Here is an 18,956-nt window from a genome sequence, read left to right as displayed (position 1 = left end):
TTTTTTTTTTATACCTTGCAGTCTTTCATTACCAGTTCAGGATCCAGTTTGTCAATCAGATGGAGATGGTTGACCCCTCCATCACCATCTCACTCACAGGAACTAAAGAGGAGAGTGGAGAGCTTACCATCCCAATGTGAGTACCCCCCCACTCCCCAAATCAGGTTCACATCATGTTACAACCAACACCCCCGTCTTTGAAACAAGCAATATGCAGCTAAGCTGGGAACTGTGTTCATCAAGAGAGCAGAATAAAAGAGATCAGCTGACATACATGAAGCAAGAAAGTTGGATGAAGGAAAAACTATAAATGGAAATGATGGAATGAATAATTTAAAGTAGACACTAAACCACATACATGTGTTTTATTCATGTTTTTCTGTATCAAGGAGCTTCACTTGGAGCAGTTTTAGAAGCCAAATAAGAAAACATTTATGCTTTAACATGACACAAAATTGAGAGTTAAAATGATCAAACCCTCATACATGACTTTAATCCTTCTGTCTTTTTATACTCTCCAACAGCAATAACAAAGTATCGGGTAACACAACCTTCACCTTCTTGATTACCCTGGACAAAGACTTGGGCGACCTGATGTTGCTCAAGTTTTACTGGGAGAGTTCAGCTGTGTGGAGGAACATGTGGAACCAGCTACAGACCATCTTCACTTGGGGCAAACAAGTGGAAAAACCGCAGCTGACTCTGGGAAAAATCAGTGTCAAAGCAGGAGAGACACAGCACAGGTACAGGCTGTCTTTAATTCTCGATTTCTTCCAGTTGAAAAAATGAAATTTATTGAAAAATTTCACAATAAAATCTATTTTTATACTATTGAATCCCATCATTAACCATAGATTCATGTAAAGAGCAGTTTTTAAAATTTGGAAAGTGAGTTGTGACTCTCTAAAAATACTGACAAAAACTGAAACTAATAAAACTAAATTCAAGATATTGTTTTAAAATAACCTTTTATTCACTGCGACATTGGTTTACATCTTTTGTCTTTAACACACAAAAAGAAAAAGGTAGATTTTTATTGCCATCTAGTGGACCGTTCTGAACTAACGTCATCTCATCTGTGTTTTAGACTCTTACATCCTTTTTAAGTGGACTTCAGCTAAACAGATGATTGTTCTTTTTGTTTTTGCAGGACTTCATTCTGTGCCATGGAAAATGATGGACAACATGTAGAAGAGTCTCAGGAGAAAGTGTTTGTGCGCTGCAAAGAAAACACTACAAAAACACAGAAGAGATTATAACTAATGGACTTTTTTGGGTTACCCAAATCTTTTCACTTACAGTAATAATGAATAAATTAGATTTAAAATGTTTCATATCCATAAGGAATTGCAATATTTTGATGATCAGAATTTATGTAAATGATCAAAAATAAACTTTTAGAACTATATTTGCATTTTGTAAAGATTTGACAGATTTTGTGACAAAAGTGTTTTTGTACAATATAAAACAATATAAAATAGCTTAAAGCTTACATTAATAAAAGGGCCTAAACTCCATGCTGTGTCTAGCTATTCAGAATTAGATTAATTTATTGTGGATTTTAAAATCAGACACTGGTACCACAATCTGTTTATCCAAAGTGACGTGATCACATTTTTTTTGTTTGTTTTTTAACTCGAGTGATGAAGAATGTAGATCCAACTTCATACACTTTTAATTTAATGATGAAAATATACTTAAGTCTCACGAGATCTATTGGTGAGGATGAAGACAACTTTTATTGGGAACTAAAATATAAATTCATAACTAAACATCCATCCATCTTCTTCCACTATGGGATGGTGGTGACAGCAATCCAAGCATATTATCTTAACCATACTTCCTAGTAAAATATACTGTATATAAAATATACTTGTTTCTGTCCCCAGTTTACTTCTAACACTGAAGTGCACTTCTTTCATCCTTCCTTCATTTACACTGAGGTGAGCAAAGGTTATGAGGCTACGAGGATACGTTTTGTGCTTTTATGCTCATTAAATGGATCACTCTTTATTGGAGAAACATCAGCTTCAACCCAAACCGCATGTGTTTTTACAGGAAGATTGTATCACCAATTGAAATTCAAGGCTAATGCTAGCTGAATCTAAATAAAAGGAATTCAGTTAAACCTATTTGTAAACAAGACCGGCCAATAGTATGCTAAAATTATTCCAATAAAAACCTTTTTGCAGACATAAAGCTATTTGACTGAAATACAAAATAAAAACCCAATAAAAAGGATGAATTCAAGTTTTTTAATGCAATTTCAGTAGTTCAAAACACATCATCTTTACCTGTTAACTTTGAAAATCGTTTATATTTTTCCAGCAGTTAGGAAGAAAAACAATGACAAAATAAACAAAAAAAATTGACAAAACTGAAAAAATACAAAACCTGAAAAATAAATTCAGACACTATACTGAACTCTACCATTCAGGATTTGTTCACATTTTCTCAACATACAACCCAACAAAACAAATTGCAAAAAATATTCCCCAAAAATAATTCCACAAAAATAAGTAGCACCCAATAAAATAAACCAAGACACTCCCACCAAAAAAACTTTAATTATGGTTCTTTAAAAAAAGCTATCTTTGGTCATTTTAAAATAAATTCTAATCACTTTACCCGTTTATACACAAGCCAAAACAGTAGAGACTAAAAGTAAAATTTTGGTCAGTTGACAAAGTTGCGGCAGTGCATTTGTAATATCATTGAGGTACAGTAATCCTATTAAAAGACATTTCTCTGTAAAGAGGCCAATGTGCTCTCTTGTCCACTAATCCATATTATCCTGGCACCTGTCAGGGAAAAGAGTTGAGCTGCACCTGTGCTTCCATGAAGCTGTGCTGAAGTCTTCCCTAAAACTATTTCAGATTTTATTTTTTTTTTTAATACTTTAAATACAGTAACTCCAGGTGGATTATAATGCAGCTGCTTTGCTATGAGAGAAATTCATTTGAATGTAACCTGAACGATGTCCAATCAGGTTGACTTTGAGGTAACACCTTTATACACCTTAATCTGTCACAAGAAACAAGGACAGCTGGTTGCATGCAGAAGACACATTTTGTCCTAAAATAGTTTGTAAAATGTCTGCATATCAGTGGTTTATATGGGGGCTAATATAACCTGAGCAATACCCGTACACACTTTTACTCTATTCTCATACACTATCATGACTAAAGCTTTTTCTTCAGCAGTTAAGACTAGTAAATAAAGCTTAGATACAATCGATACGTGCTCTTTTTGGATAAGACGATTGCTGATACAGGCCAAACTCCTCAGAATGGGTACATTTTTAACGTAACACCATTAAATTAAGAGGGTGTGACAAGAAATGATGATAAACAATGATTTTTACCCATAATACACATATATTTATAAATATGAGGTAATTAAAACAAAGTTTTTGTCTCCAAATCCTTCTTCTGTTTACTTATCACAGCAAATAAAACATTAACCTCTTTAAAGGTTGACCTGTAAAGGAGTTGTAGGCGTTACAGCATTAGAGCAAGGCACAAACATTTTGTTTTAGGTTCATCTATATATCAAAGCATAAAAACAACTTCAAAAGTATATCATCACAAGCGGTCCCTTGTCTTCAACATTACAAGGCAGCCTGCATGTATTTTCTATTACTGTAGTGTTCCTCAGATAATGAATCAAAATAAACTTAAGAAAAGAAAAATGTTTTGGCAGCAAAAACATAGTAAAATTAAGAGCATTTGCTTTGGAAATAAAAAGTTTTAAGAGTTTTAAATGCATATTTCACCCCATCTTTGCACTATAAAAAATGTGTTGTAGTGTGATGGTTTCTTTACTTTTTCTGCATCAAAGTCCTGCTAAGTGCTAATCGTTTCAGCTAATAGGATTACTGGAAAGGCATACAAATCTTTTCCATGTCTGTGTTGATAAACAAATAAAATGTTAAAAAAAAACATTAACATTAGGACTATAAAATATCTAAACATGAAACATTGTAGTCCTGGTTCTAAGAAAAATGCTGCTCAATTCCTCCTCAAAAATTTAAGGCTTTGTGCATTAAAGTATTATAGTTTGGAATGTGGGTAGAGGTAACCCTTTAGAAGAAACCATGGTTGTTGTAGGCAGACTTTCGTCTCAGTTTCTCCTCTTATTCTGAGGATGACCGTTGGGCTGCTGTGTACCTGGCCCTTCCATTGGGACCCCGTTTTCTTAGAGGACCTGCAGAAAATCGACATTACAAAGCATCATCAGTAAAAATCAGCTTAAAATGAGTTATTTCAATTTTAACCTTATTCAGCATAAATGGTCCATTATGCAGATGTTTTATGCTCTATTGTGGTCCGTACCTGGAAGTGGCTTTGCCTCAGGGTAAGCCTTATTGCTGCTTGGGGTGAAGAAACTGCATAAACCGATGCACCCTATCATCACCAATAAATAAGCAAGGCAAACCAAAACTACAGCCCACCAGTAAGCCTGAAACACAGAACAGGATATTAATACCTGACAACAAGATGAGAAGGAGAAACACTTGTGTTCAGGTTTCTCTGTGGTTAAGCACACTGGGAAGATGTATGCAACATGAGAAAACTCACCGCTAACCAATCTGAGATATTTTCATACAGGTCTGGATTGAAGATGGTTTTCTTTAGCCTTAATAAAGGCCCGTCAGCATCGACCAGGCGACACCTCTTCAGCACATCACAATACCCCTTATAATCACTGCAGGGTGAGCCAGGCTGCATTGATATGACTGTTTTGTTGAAGTGTTCGGCCCATTTGTCAGAGCTTGTGCTGCTGCAGGTGGTGGGGTCATCTGAGTGAAGAAGAAAAGAAAATTACTGTCAAATCCATAGAAGGTAAGATTTTACACAATAGGGATAGGTGCTTCCTAGTAAATGCTACATAGGACCTTTAATTTCCACTCTACAGTTTTTTGTGAGCATCAAAAACTAAACTTTTATGCTTTTATTTTTTCCAGTTTTCTAGTTTCCCCGTTTAGAACAATGAATTTTTAAAAGCAAACAAAAGAAAGGTAGAGACCTTGTGGTTTTTGTGGACAATAAGAGGACATGGAATACTCATATTATTCAAATACTGTGCAAAATGGGTAGAAATATGGCCATGGTCAGATAGTGTCAAAAATGTGTACCAAGTAGTATCAAAAATATATTGGTTGAATCCTTAGTTTTGTCAAATCTTGATTACTGTGCAATTATTTGGTCACATACAATTGAATCAAATTTAAATTAACGACAGATATCCCAAAATAAAACAGCTTGTTCTGTATTAAGCTGTCCGTTATTAATTGGTCTAGTTAAGTGTAAGAGGCAGAATTAAGTATCACTTGATTCATTTTACCTGCAATATTGTAATTACAAAAAGGCAGGAGATTTTATATGGTATATTTGTGTTTTTTTAGGGATGTGAATCAACAAAATATACAACAATCAAGAGATAGTCGTTTTCTTCCACCTACATGTTGGACTAATCAGGCCATGGGAATGGTCCGTTAATTATACAAATGCATGCAAGTGATTGTTCTAAAAGAATAAAACATGTTATTTTCACACAGGAATGAGGATGTAGATTTTGAATTTTGGCTTTGATTTAAATTTTTCACAGGCTGATGTTCCGTTCTGAGTTTGGAGTTGTCACTCGATTGAACCAGAATGACTATGGAGTACTTCCTTTGTTTCGTCTTGTTTTGTTTGTGTTTTATGTTATTTGTATTGAGTGTTTTGTGATTAGTTGTCATTGCTCTAATTGTTACAATTTCCTGACTGTATTATTTTTTTTACTTATACTATTGTGAGGAGTGCATGTACATGTAGAGTTGTTTGTGTATTTTTGCATTTATGGCTTAAAAAAGATGGGACTCCAACTCAGCAAAAAAAACAAAAACAAATAACCACCGTCTTCTGTCAATTACAGATATAGCTTTGAGAGACATAATCCAAACATGATACACTCTTACTTAGGCATTGATTAGAGACAAATAACTTCACCAACATTAATACAAACCAAATGCGTCATAATAATAATAGATTATTTTTCTGCGTTTTTCCAGACGATCAAAAGTGCTTCCAATGCGTGTCCATTATTCATTCACTTCTCATTCATACAGCTGCCCTGGGGCAGACTGAACAAGGCATGGCTGCCAGTACCCGCCTACAGCCCCTCTGTTCATCACCGGGACATTCATATGCATTCACACACCAGTGGAGCCACAATAGACACAGGGAGGGTTAAGTGTCTTGTCCAACCGACGATCCTTTGATCATTTGCCGACCTGCTCAACCTCCAGAGCCACAGCCACCCAATACTGGCCTTTTTCCTTAACGTTTGGATTTTCAGTATTGTAATAGCATAATGTGTGAGTTTTCTCTTGTGATATGCCATGCAAATACAAGAAAAAAAATGCAATGTTTTTTTATGTAAGTCATTGTAATTGTAGTCTGTTACCCACCGGTCTCCTGGCAGCACACATGGCACAGCTCAGTTAGCTTATTCGTGCCATCTTCACTGGAACAACTGCACTCTTCAAGGCCATACTTATTGCAAATGGAACCAGCGCAGACCTATCCCAAACAAACAAGAGTTATGAACAAAAACTATAAAAAAAAAAAATAAATGTAAAAAAAAAAACTTCAAATGAGCAACTGTGTTATGCAAACTTACTCCATTTTGGCAAATTTGTGTATTTGAATTGCAAGTGGTGGAGTCGGTTTTTGGTCTTGATTCTGGACACAGAGCACTATTTCCACCGCAAAAGCTCTGCAGGGCGCAGTCAGACGCAAGTCTGCACGAAGTGTTGGAATTCTTAAATCTACACTCTTTTGAGCAACATGGACCTTGGCTAGGGCTGTGTAAAAAATAAGAACAAATATGCAATTGAGTAAATGTATTTAACAAGCATATAAAACTATTCTTCATGATTTGCTAAACAGTCCAGGACTACAAAATTTGACCTGCATTCCGTGCCAGGTTTAATCGTGCATTGTTTGCCTTTTTCTTCATTGGCGCTATAGCAGCAGGGGTCATTACATTCATCATAGCCACAGTCACACTCCTCTCCTTCTTCCACAAGTCCATTCCCACAGCTAGGCTCTCCAGACTCTGTACACACAAACAAAACCAGAGTCAAAATATTATTTATCTTAAAAACACACAAGACAACAATGTTAGAAAAGTATTCATTAGAGAAATTACCAACAAAACAGATTCCTCTTTTCTTTGCTAGAACACTACTAATACTCTGGATGCTGCAGTCTGAGAACTTGTTGTTGTTATGTTTGTTCCCTCGTGTGGCTCTGGCATACATGATATAGTTGCCCTGCTTCCTTTCGTTTCGGTCTGTTGACTCTCCAGGGGTGCATTTACTTTCAGAGTCATGCTGTGAAAAAGCAGGAAAGGAAAGGTAAGAAGACACAAAGCCTCAGCATAATCTTACAGCTTTCCATAACAACATAGAATACTAACAAATACATCCTCTGGACACAGATACTCACTGAAGAACCAAAGTTGTGCCCAACTTCATGCGCAAAGGTAATGTGTGACACCCTGGGAGGGACGTGGGAGCCATAATTCTGCACAGTAATGATGCCAGTGTTGAGGGACTGGTACTTTCCATCACCATATCTTCTGTGCTTTTCACATATTCCTCCAGAGCTTCCTAGGACGAGGATACAGAAAATCTCAGAAGCATCCATGTCACTCAAAGAATACAATGCTCAAGATGAAGCTGCTTAAAGTAATCTAAAGATACACTATATTACCAAAAGTATTCGTTCACCCATTTAAACGATCAGAATCATGTGTCCTAATCACTTGGTCTGGCCACTGTTGTATAAAATCAAGCACTCAGGCATGCAGACTGTTTTTACAAACATTTGTGAAAGAATGTTCCGCTCTCCGGAGATCAGTGAATTCCAGCATGGAACTGTCATAGGATACCACCTGCACAACAAATCCAGTCAGGAAATTTCCCCACTTCTTAATATTCCACAGTCAACGGTAAGCTCTATCGTGACAAAATGGAAGAGTTTGGGAACCACAGCAACTCAGCCACCAAGTGCTGGGCCAAGTAAACTGATGGAGAAGGTCAGATATGAACGTTTAGCCTGTTATTATTACGATTATTGTTTTTTTTATGGGGATTTGACCAACTGTATCTCGTTCTTTTCTTAAACTGATCACTGCCATAACTCAGAAGGGGTTCAACCAAAGAGGTTTTGTTTGAGAACGTAATTTAGTTCACCACTTATCAAATAAATATTTTGAATTGCTTGAAAGGACCACAGTGTCAGTGTTTATGAGTTTTAGCACAAACCTCCAGAACTCCCAACCCAAGCCAAGCCAAGCACACCATCATCAAAGTCCCTATCAGTGAAGAGATAGGCTAAGCAGAAGGCATCGTGGTTCTGCTCAGAGTTCAGCTGCAAAAACCTTTCCACTCCGATGCTGGAAAAGCGAAAAGGATTGCTTTCGTCATTTGCCTCCTTTGTGCCATTTATCTGAAAGACAAAAAAATTGACTACTGAAGGGGGAAAAGTGGGGCAAATAAATTGTAGATGTCACAGTCTGTGTTGATTCTATTGTATAAGTTGACATTCACCCTTTGCACAACGCATTCTTAAAATGAAACTTACCCTGACCCTTTTCACTATGAAGCTGATGTCTCGTATGCCTCCAAAATCTGTGCTCTGATAAATAGCGTTGATAGCCTTAACATGGCTAGAAATCTGTAAAAAATAATATATGTTTAGAGTAGTACAGTCCCAATAGGAAAATACACATCAATTACACATCTGAACAATGGCTTTTTCAAAGCTTACAGCTTGACATATCTATTATGAATCTGACCTCAATTCATAAATGTCTATTGCATATTGCAGTTTAGATCTCTATCAAACAACGTCCCCAAAGCTAATTGCATTGCAGTCCCATCATGCTTTGTGCATTATAAAGTTTCTTCCCACCAGATCTACCGATCTACATGTACACATCTAATCATTGGATATTTTTAGATCTCCATTAGAGTACATTTTTTAAAACATCTACAAGATAAAAAATAGAAAAACCTAGACAAACATGTTTCTATGATTGTGACTGGGGTGCTGTCATCCTTTTTCTTCTTTTCCCATCAAACATAAAAATACCAACATTGGTGTAAACTCCACTTTTTCTTCCTAATTTATACATGTAAATGTGCATTTTAGAACTTTGCACCTGAACAAGAACTAGACCTTGTTTTGCATCAGAAGATAAGAAAATGTGCTTTAAGCTCATTTTAATTATAATCCACCCTGTGAATAGAGTAACCCTTGTGCCATCCTAGGCACGTTTACATTAAAAGTGGGGTCATCTGGACCCCACAAGACAGAACTTTTCTTTTTGAAGATTTTTTTTATCTTCAATAGTGTCCGTGACGGACATTAAATCCTGTCCACCTTTGTCATGGGAGGGACATCAATGTAAGGGTGGGGTCATCTGGACCCCATAAGAGAGCACAAGGGTTAAACCTTTTACCATCATTTTGTTCAGTTATAAATGTAAACAGAAATAAATATGTTGGACTGGTATTTTGATCCAAATCTCTGAGATATTTAACCCTTGATAAGTGTCAGTAGAATGTACAACATTGTGATTATTGGTTTTCTCAGAGCAAATAGGCTACATGTTGGGACAGTGGTTAACTCTTTAACCCTACTGCAGGGGTGTCAAACTAATTTTGGTTCAAGGGTCACATTCAACTGGGCTGGACATAACAGCAAGATACCCTATGGTCAATTTGTTATCTGTAACTTTTGGGTTTTTGTTTCCTTTCTTCAGTTGGAAAAAGGCCTCAGCCAGCATGGTAGCCCAATTATTTATTATTAAACATTCATTCACAGAGGCCAATGGATTCCAATAATTTCACTTACTTAAAACAAATAAATGGTTTATTCAATTTTACACTGAATATTTTACATCTGACACTGAAGAAATCTGGATAGCAAACTGAAGAGGGGGCTATGGAGAAAAAACTAGCAACCTGCCTAAAATATAAATGTGCAAACCAATGAAGAATTAAACAAAACTCCACTTGGAAACATTTGTGAACATAAGAATTTGGATTTCTTAACAGTCCCTACAAATGGTGAAACATTTCTTTACGGCGAGCCTCATAGTGGCACTGAAAGTTATATTCTTTGAGCACTGCGACCTGTTGATTTCATTCCAACCGTACGGGTTTTGCATTCAGCTCCGTGAATAAATGATATTCTAACCCTAGCCCAAAAGCTTGACACGCCACATCAACCTTTCTTCTTTTTGAGGAGGACATTTTGGTATTTGGGGTGTCACACCTGATCATTTTTATAGCAATTGAACAGCGATGAGGCTTGGGGGGAAGTTATGAAATCTATTTCAAGATCTCTTGTCATGCGGCTCTTGTTTTTCCTTTGCTCCCCCAAAAGTGGTGGAATCGCACATTTCGGTAATTAAAAAAAACAAAAAAAAACACATCTTGAAACAGGAATGGGTTAGAAATATGCTTTAAAAAAAAGTATCCTTATATTTTTTTTCTTTTTACAACTGGGCCGGTTAAACCGTCTGGTGGGCCGGATATGTTTGACACCCCTGGGTTAAAGCATATAAACATGTCACTTTGCAGGCTTTTCTACATTTTAAGACAGGAATTTAGTCAAGTTAATCCTAAGTAACAAAGTGAGTTTAACGTAAAACTAATCAGCACATAAGCACGCCAGGTGTTTAAAGCTTGTTGATCCCTTTTTTAAACTATATTGCCAAATAAGGATTTGCTCTACCTGTGTAAGGACAGCCTCTCTTGAGCCATAATATTTAGAGAATAAATGGTCCGTCTGGATGAAGAGCGGACAGATAGTTTTCTTATTTTCTGTTGCCCTCTTTGTCCTCAGAATCACTGGACCATAAGTGTCTGTTTCATCCTCCTTTTCAAAGTTCAGCTCCTAAACAAAAAACATACAGCTAAGTTAGTCAGTTTTAAAACACCTCATTGTAGTAATTTCTTTACTTTCTGACTGAAAACTGGTTGAGGGGGTTTTTCTTTGCACTTACTTTGTCTGACTCCTCTACAGCAGACATCTGGTACTCCTTCATCCTCTCAAACACAGAATGATGAGCACAGCCGCCCTCTGGGCCATACTTATGGGGATAATCTGGAAGAGAAAGAGGAGATAGGCCCCATCATAACTCTATTTAGCCCAATGTGAGGTGGGCTGAGGCAAAGGAGATCCCAAAAAGCTAAGGTCTCATGCAAACAAAATCAAACTTGCTTTGTACTTTAATTGTGAGATACAGATTTGTCTCCCCACTTCCCACATCCAACCTTTACTTTTACAACACCGAGGGTAGAATTTCAATCTAAAAAAATTAAGAAAAACCTAAACAAAACAAAAAAACTTAATTTCCAGAATGCTCAATTTACCATATAAAAAAAGAGTAGGAACATTTTTCTGAGCAATCCAAAAAATATTAATCTTGAACTTCTTATTAATACCATAAAGCAAATGTTGACATACCTTGTACCTGGTACCGTGATGCAATAATAAATTCCTTGGCATTGCTTCTTACTAAAAAATATTAGCTTACCAATATCATGCTCATGATAGATGACAGAATGGACGCTCTTGTTCTGAAAATATCGCTCTGCAGGTTCAATATAGTATGTGCCTTGATGGGTTTTAATGAAACCCTCAAACCGACCATCCACTACAGAACCATGGATCAGAGTGTTCTTTTCACCTGGCAATTGAACAAAGAAGACAGAAAATGTGCTTTAAAAGGTAAAAGGAGGAATATAGATTTTCTCAACTTAAAAAGGTCAAATAATTAAGTTTTTTATATATTAACTTAGTAAAAGTTAAATAAGATTATATACAGAGTATACTCAAAAACAAAACTGAAACATCTTATATGGAGCATTTGAACATTATTTATATTTTTATTTTTAGTAGTGAAAAATAGGTAGATATCAATTTAGATTCAATTTCCATTTAGAATTGTGTTTCATTACATTGTGCTAAACTCTAAAGCTCTTGGCTGTTGCACAATGGTTACACTTAAAATTTCTGCAACAACTCTGGCATTGAAAGAAAAACTGACCCAACTTGATAAAAAGGCAAGGTATGTTTATTTCTATAGCACAACTCAAAAACATGAAAGAGACAAAAAACTACAATAAAATCTGAATCTACTAGATGATCTTTTCCCACTGCTGGTGCTCAATCCCAGACAGTATTACAGTGGCCAAACACTGAACCTTTATTTGTCGACTCTATTAATCTCAGATAAACAGCATAGCTGCTCTCTTGTCAGTGCGTGATAGTCGAGCTGGTCTTACCAAAGATTTCTCCGCTGTATATGTGTGACGTGTCAAGGGGCGGCTGGTCCCCTGAATCCTCAATTACCAGATCTGGAGTGAACAAAGTCGTATCCCGCTTCATTCGCAAGGCAAAATGTCTGCAGTGAAAAACAGAAGATAAGGAAACGATTGAAAGAAGAATCAACCATCCAAAATGACACCAATAGCTTCCTGTGACAATAATCCTATTTGATCAAAAGAGAAACACAAGACTAAGAGAAAACAACACTGTAAACAGTTTCCATCTAATATACTGTTCTTAGTTAAATAATGCTTTGACTATTTATTTACTGAAAACAACAGCTGTAGGAGGCACACATGAGCAAACAGATTCTTCAGATTCTTAAAGAAGTGAAGTAAGATGAATGGTTCATCTTCGTCAGACAGAAACCAAAAGATTATGCTCTTTGAATAAGCCTCTGGCTCAGACAGTGCAAAAACAGCTTTATTAGACATTAAAATTATCCATCAAGGGTAAGGGTTTCAACTGTGTGTGGGTCTACGAAAGGCGAGGAAACTACTCAGGGCATAACCCAGTTTCACCCTGAAGTGTCATCTAAAGGTTCTAGCTCCCTCCAAGACCCTGCACAGAACTAAGCAGAAGATAGATATTTTGAATAAAAAGCAAACCCAAGTTGCTGTTCTCTTTTTTGCTATCGATATGACCCACAAAGCAGAACAAGCCAAGGATAAAGGGAAACAATCTTACAGCAGTTTGGTTCTTTTGAATATTATATTTTAAAAACAACAACTGCATGTTCATAAGTTAAAAAAAATGTGAAATTCCACCAATGCTTTGGTTCATTTTGGGGTAAGGAATGCAGTTTGAGGTGACACGGTGTTGTGTTAAAAACAAGTTAGATCATGTTTTTATGCAAACATAAGGAAAAGACACTTGTCTGCATGTTTTTCCTGTTCCACTCCAAAATGTTTCCATGTTTAAAGTCATTTTAACTGGGAGACAATTTAAGAAAAGAAAAAAAAAACTATATAAAAGTGAAAAAAACAAACAAAAAACAAACAAGTATAGGACCGTAAACACAGTGTGCACCTTTTTACATGAATTTAGACTGCTAAAAAAATTTAAGTTAAATATTATAACCTAATTTTACCACATATTTTGTTTTTATTGTCTGCTCAGATTTAGTTGTCCCACTGTTATGCTGCAACAACTTCATTATTATTGAGAGAATTTCCCCATTGTGGGAGTAATAAAGGATTTGATTGATTCATTGATTGATTGATTATTTCATTGTCTTTAAAAAGAAATTCCTTCCTCTTTCATCTGAATGAGTCATACATATGAGTAGAAGAACCCAAAGAAAACGTCCTTTTCTAATAAAGCATACATCTGTAACGTTGAACTCTAACAATAAAATAAGGTAAACGGTTTATAGTTATTGAATGAAGCTAGCCCTGTTTTTCTATATTAAAGCTGTTTTGCTGCATTCAGGTGCATTAGTGGCCGGATAAACGTCACAATTCAGCATCTCCATTCAATTTTAGGCTAAAGTATTGACATTAACTTACCCAATCCAGAGCTTTAATTTTTTTTTTAATATTACAAATTGGATTTGCTCGTCTTACATTCTCTTTTACATACTAAGCTGTCGACACAGCCATCTGCATGAAGACCCCAATGCTTGGATATCCCCTCAGGATCCAACTTGACTTAAAACCCACTCAACCACATACTAGAACGCCTTCATATAATTTTGTCCCATGCAGACAGTAGGCCTTTTATGGAAACTTAATTAAAAAAGAATAATGAAAAATACATGTTTGCATCCAAACTAATTAAACCATGATCATGTTTTTTTCTGAAAATCATTCAAATCAAAATCAGTTGCAATAAAGTCAAGCATTTGTCAACAGTTGTGATGCCTGAAGCACAACCAAAATGAATGAGACTTTAAAAAAATTAACTAATTTCTTACTTATTAAATGTAAAAAGATTACAAAAAATGTCTATAGGCATCAAACTACTTGTACATTAAAAGTGCATAAATGTCTATGCAAATTCTAGGAGCAGATTAACAGGATTTAGTGGAATGCAAATGAAAACATGAGTTTATAAATTAGTAGACGTGTGTTTATAATTCTTTACTGACCTTCCATGAGCGTGGAAGTCGAGGTGCACCGTCTTGTCATGAGGATAGAGCGCCCTCTTGGCTCTCTGGTGTCTTTGGTGCAAGGCTTCCGTGTCATAAGACAACCCTTCATAATGACGGATATATTTGTTTAAAGGGGTCCTTAACTGACCTGAAAGAGAGACGAATACTGAATTATTATTTAACAAAAAAAACTATGTTTCATTGTTTTGTTCTTGAGTTGGTTTTCTGTAGCGGAAACATGGACAATCGATCAGTTTTAAGGAAATTTAATCCCATTGACCTAAAAACAGGGAACCCAAATCAGTAAAGTTTAGAGTGACCATCGTTTAAAAAAAAAAAAAAACCCTCCCACATGTTCTCTATATATTTAACCTTCTCATTTGGATGCGTTTGGTTCTTAATCCAGAATTGGGGTAACCTACTGTATTAACCCATCTCTCATTTTTTGTATAACAGCTACTGAGTTTATTTGCTTTAAGTACTTAATATCAACTGTCCACAGCAATGTAGAGAGTGTGGAAGAGTCTTAAAATAGTATCAACAACAATGAAAGGAAAGAGGCAAAAGACAGTGGTAGAAGCAGCCATGTGATTTAGAGACAGTGACTCCGAAAAAAAATAGTTATGAAGATAATCAAGGAGTGACGATGGTGTGTAGGATCTGAAATGAACAAATCAGAGGGACAGTTTGTGTCAAGTGTTTTAAAGATAAATGCCAGGAAGTAAACTTAGATGGTTTGGGCACATTTCCAAAAAGGGCGGTGAACAATTAAAGGTGTAACAGTACTGAGGCTAGTTAACCTCTGCTTAGAAATAATGAAACTGCAACTAAATTTGGAAATGAAAGAACTATTACTGAAAGACGTGTAGAGGCAGTATCCACCATAGAAGCATCAGTTTTAAAAACGAATGAAACTTTATGACAGGCGGAGCTACAGGGTTTTTGCTGGGGGCATCTTCCCCCACAGCAAAAACCCTTACCCCCCCTCCAATTTTTGAGTCAATAATGACAGATGTGTTCTCACCTAAAACAGGTTTTTCTCAAAATGCACCAGCTTAGAAATTATGAAACTGAAACTACGTTTTGAAATGATAGAACTATTACTGAAAGACATGTAAAGGCAGGATCTACCATAGAAGCATCCATTTTTAAAAACTTTACATGACTTTATGATTCAGTATTTACAAATGTTATTGGTCCGACTGACTTAATACTTTATACTATAGAAATAAATACACCATTGTTGAAATACAATGCTGTATACACCCTTTTTTTTTGTACAACTATTGAGTGACTTGTATTCCCCCCTACAGGCAGTAAACCTGCTGAACCCCAGAGAACAGATATTATAGTGTAGACTGTCTATGTTATGTCTAAGAAGTCTCTATAAATATGGAGACTTAACATAAACAATAATACTTTAATTTAACTTTATATTGTTGGTTTTGCAAAAATGAAAAGGTAAGTTCTCATTCATACTCAGTCTCTCAGACCTAAATACTTTGATATACACGCTCAAGTGGACTGCCTAACCCAGTCTGTAACAGTAAAAACAGTTGATGACACATTTCCATTAGCCACCCAGCTAATAGATAAAAGCTACCGCAGAAATACATTATGGACAATCGCTGAGCACTTCCTCTTTGAGTCTGACTTACCTGCAGTGTAGTGAAGACAGCAAAACGTGACAGCCAGTTGTAACAATATCATACTGAAAACCTATAAACCCCTGCTTTAAAACTTGCAGAGTCAAAGAAATAAAAGTGGTTACTTCCCTTTCGTTTCTGCGCGTTCTACCCACAGATAGCTCACGCGCAAAGGGACTGGTCTTCGTCGCCTGACAGCAAAGGGTCCTCCTCCCTTCCCTTCCGGAGTTTTTTTTTCCCCTCTAAGAGATGACACACCCATTTACAAGCTGATGTTTTCTACTGGCTAAGTTGTTTACTTCCGCTTTTCACGCAGACCATATAAGACAACATATTTGAAGACAGCCTGTTTGTAGTGTTATGGTATATGTGTTTGGGGTGAAATCACACAACAGAGTTATGAATGAGGAATTTAACCCTTTTTCAAGACAAAATACTGAAAGATTCACGAGGAATATCATGTTTCTTTTCTTATTTTGCTTTTTGTATTGTTTTCCTGATGATGGAAGACAGAAAATTAAACTTAAAATTGCATTTCTGGGTATTTCTTGATTTAAATTGTTGTGAATCTGGAACAGAGGGAAAATGTGTTTGAAAATTACTGTATTTTTGATGTAGAAAATATGTTAGGAGGGCAGGTTGTTCCATGCCAGCAGTCCACCTACAAATCTGAGGCAACATTTCTAATGAATTACTGCCAATCTGCAGAAACTATGTCCTAGAAAATGACAGTTTTTTACATTTTGACCAAAACAGCATAATCATAATAAAAAAAACCTCTGGGGATGCTTTTAAAATATATCAAAAGAGAATCAGAGTGGGCCATTAAGTTATTTTAATGGCTGTATCATTTTACTACTTTATATGGGTCTTTTTATTGAGAACAGACTAAAATCATTGTAATGTTTGCAGTTTTTTATGTCATGTTTCGAAGACTAATTTTACCAAAAAATTTAAGGCTGAATTTGGTATTCTTTTCTTCAGACATTTTTTAGTTTAGTTTAGTTTAGTTAGGGTACATTTTTAAATCATAATGTTGCAGATTACATTGTCATTTGTGGTGACAAAAACTAGAGAGGTGGATGTTTGCTCTGAAAAGAAAAGGAATCAAGCCCAGCCACATCAAGACAGAATATCTGCATGTCAATAAAAATGAAGCAACAGGAACAGTTACATTACTAGAGGGAATATGGTAGGAATGTTTAGCTCTCAAGATAAACAGTCCAGAGCAATGAGAGAGTTTGAAAGAGACTAAAAAGAGTATCAGTCAGAATAAAAGCAAAAAGGCACAAGACAGTGGTAAAAACAGCCGTATGATTTAGAGACAGTGACCCAGAGAAAGAGACATTATGAAGATGGTATGGTTCTCTTCAGGAGTGACAATGATGCAAATGATCAGAAATGAATAAATCGAAGTACAGTTCATATTAAGTGTTTTGAAGATAAATGCTAGGAAACAGACTGAGAAAGTATGCTGGGAACATTTACAAAAGGGGTGGTGAACATTAAAAAGTGTGAAGATATGAAGGCTATAGCTGCCGCATAAAGAGCCATAAGGAAGAGCAAAAAATAATTTTATGGATTAACTCTAGTAAAGGAGGACGTGTCTGTCGAATAATTATGAATTTGTGGTAGTTGATGTTAATGAGGATTTGAAGATAGAGTTGATTGGAGGTGAATCGTGCTGTGGTGGCTAATGGAACTGTATAATCAACTGTAACAGACTGGGTTAGGCAATCCATTTGAGCATAAATAGCAAAGTATTTAGGTCGGAGCGACTGAGTATGAATGACAACTTACCTTTTCATTTTTGCAAACCCAACAATATAAAGTTAAATTAAAGTATTATTGTTTATGTTTAGTTTCCACATTTATTGAGACTTCAACGACAAAAAATAGAGCAGGTTCAGCAGGTTTACTGCCTGTGGGGGAAGACGAGTAAACTCAATGGCCGTACAAAAAGAGAGGGGTATACAGCATTGTATTTCAACAATGGTGTATTTATTTCTTCAGCACTAAGGATTAAGTCAGTCGGACCAATACCATTCATAAATACTTAATCATAAAGTCATGTAAAGTTTTTAAAAATGGATGCTTCTATGGTAGATCCTGCCTCTACATGTCTTTCAGTAATAGTTCTATCATTTCAAAACGTAGTTTCAGTTTCATAATTTCTATGCTGGTGCGTTTTGAGAAAAAACAGTTTTAGGCAAAAACGCCTTTGTCATCATTGACTCAAAAATTGGGGGACAAGGGAGCTGCCCCCCCCTCCTGCCACCCTGTGGCTCCACCCATGTCATAAAGTCGTGTAAAGTTTTTAAAATGGATGCTTCTATGGTGGATACTGCATCTGCTTATCTTTCAGTAACAGTTCTATCATTTCAAAACTTAGATGCAGTTTCATTATTTCTAAGCAGTTAACTAGCCTCAGTATCGTTACACCTTTTATTGAGAGAGCGCTCACCCGAGTTTTGACCTCACCACCTGCCTTCACCTGGACTAATCACTGTCAGCTGTTTTCAATCATCTCATAACCTCCTCAGTATTTAGTCTGGCTCCACACTGTCACTCAATGTGAAGTAGGTTGTGCAACCCTGCCTGCAACACTGAGTGTGCATACCTGGACCTGTTCGTCTGTTTCTGACATGGCTTACTCTGATTGCCTGCTGCCTGGCCTGATCTTCGCCTGGACTCCGACTACTCATCTCAGCTGCGCCCATGCTCGTGTATGACCTCTGCCTGTCTGACCCTGCTTAGTTTTGTGGACTTTTACGTCTGATAATAAACCTGCTGGATGTGGAACCAGCTGTCTGCCTGTTTGTG

General features: G+C 36.3%; 2 protein-coding genes across 2 annotated transcripts in view; one reads left to right on the top strand and one right to left on the bottom strand.

Annotated features, from left to right (window-relative positions):
- lipca (lipase, hepatic a) overlaps positions 1 to 1,430 on the top strand; it is a 5,830-nt gene extending 4,400 nt beyond the window's left edge. The window contains exons 7-9 of the mRNA XM_024295462.2: positions 22 to 136; positions 525 to 743; positions 1,151 to 1,430. Coding sequence (XP_024151230.1) covers positions 22 to 136; positions 525 to 743; positions 1,151 to 1,259 — 443 coding nt within the window. The 3' untranslated portion in view covers positions 1,260 to 1,430. The remainder of the gene's footprint in view (positions 1 to 21; positions 137 to 524; positions 744 to 1,150) is intronic.
- Positions 1,431 to 1,627: 197 nt separating this feature from the next.
- On the bottom strand, positions 1,628 to 16,376 carry adam10a (ADAM metallopeptidase domain 10a). The gene is made up of 16 exons (XM_024295463.2): positions 16,146 to 16,376; positions 14,485 to 14,635; positions 12,353 to 12,471; positions 11,602 to 11,754; positions 11,068 to 11,168; positions 10,797 to 10,958; positions 8,637 to 8,729; positions 8,318 to 8,501; positions 7,497 to 7,660; positions 7,198 to 7,381; positions 6,957 to 7,104; positions 6,667 to 6,850; positions 6,455 to 6,566; positions 4,581 to 4,801; positions 4,335 to 4,461; positions 1,628 to 4,206 (listed from the first exon to the last, which is right to left on the bottom strand). The coding sequence occupies exons 1-16, from the start codon at positions 16,195 to 16,197 to the stop codon at positions 4,136 to 4,138; spliced, it is 2,226 nt and encodes a 741-aa protein (XP_024151231.1). The 5' UTR covers positions 16,198 to 16,376; the 3' UTR covers positions 1,628 to 4,135.
- Positions 16,377 to 18,956: the final 2,580 nt, after the last annotated feature.

This window comes from Oryzias melastigma, linkage group LG3 (assembly GCF_002922805.2).
Source record: "Oryzias melastigma strain HK-1 linkage group LG3, ASM292280v2, whole genome shotgun sequence".
NCBI classification, from domain to species: domain Eukaryota; kingdom Metazoa; phylum Chordata; class Actinopteri; order Beloniformes; family Adrianichthyidae; genus Oryzias; species Oryzias melastigma.
The sequence above is the reverse complement of the archived record's forward strand: the minus strand, read 5'-3'. Positions and strand labels throughout refer to the sequence as shown.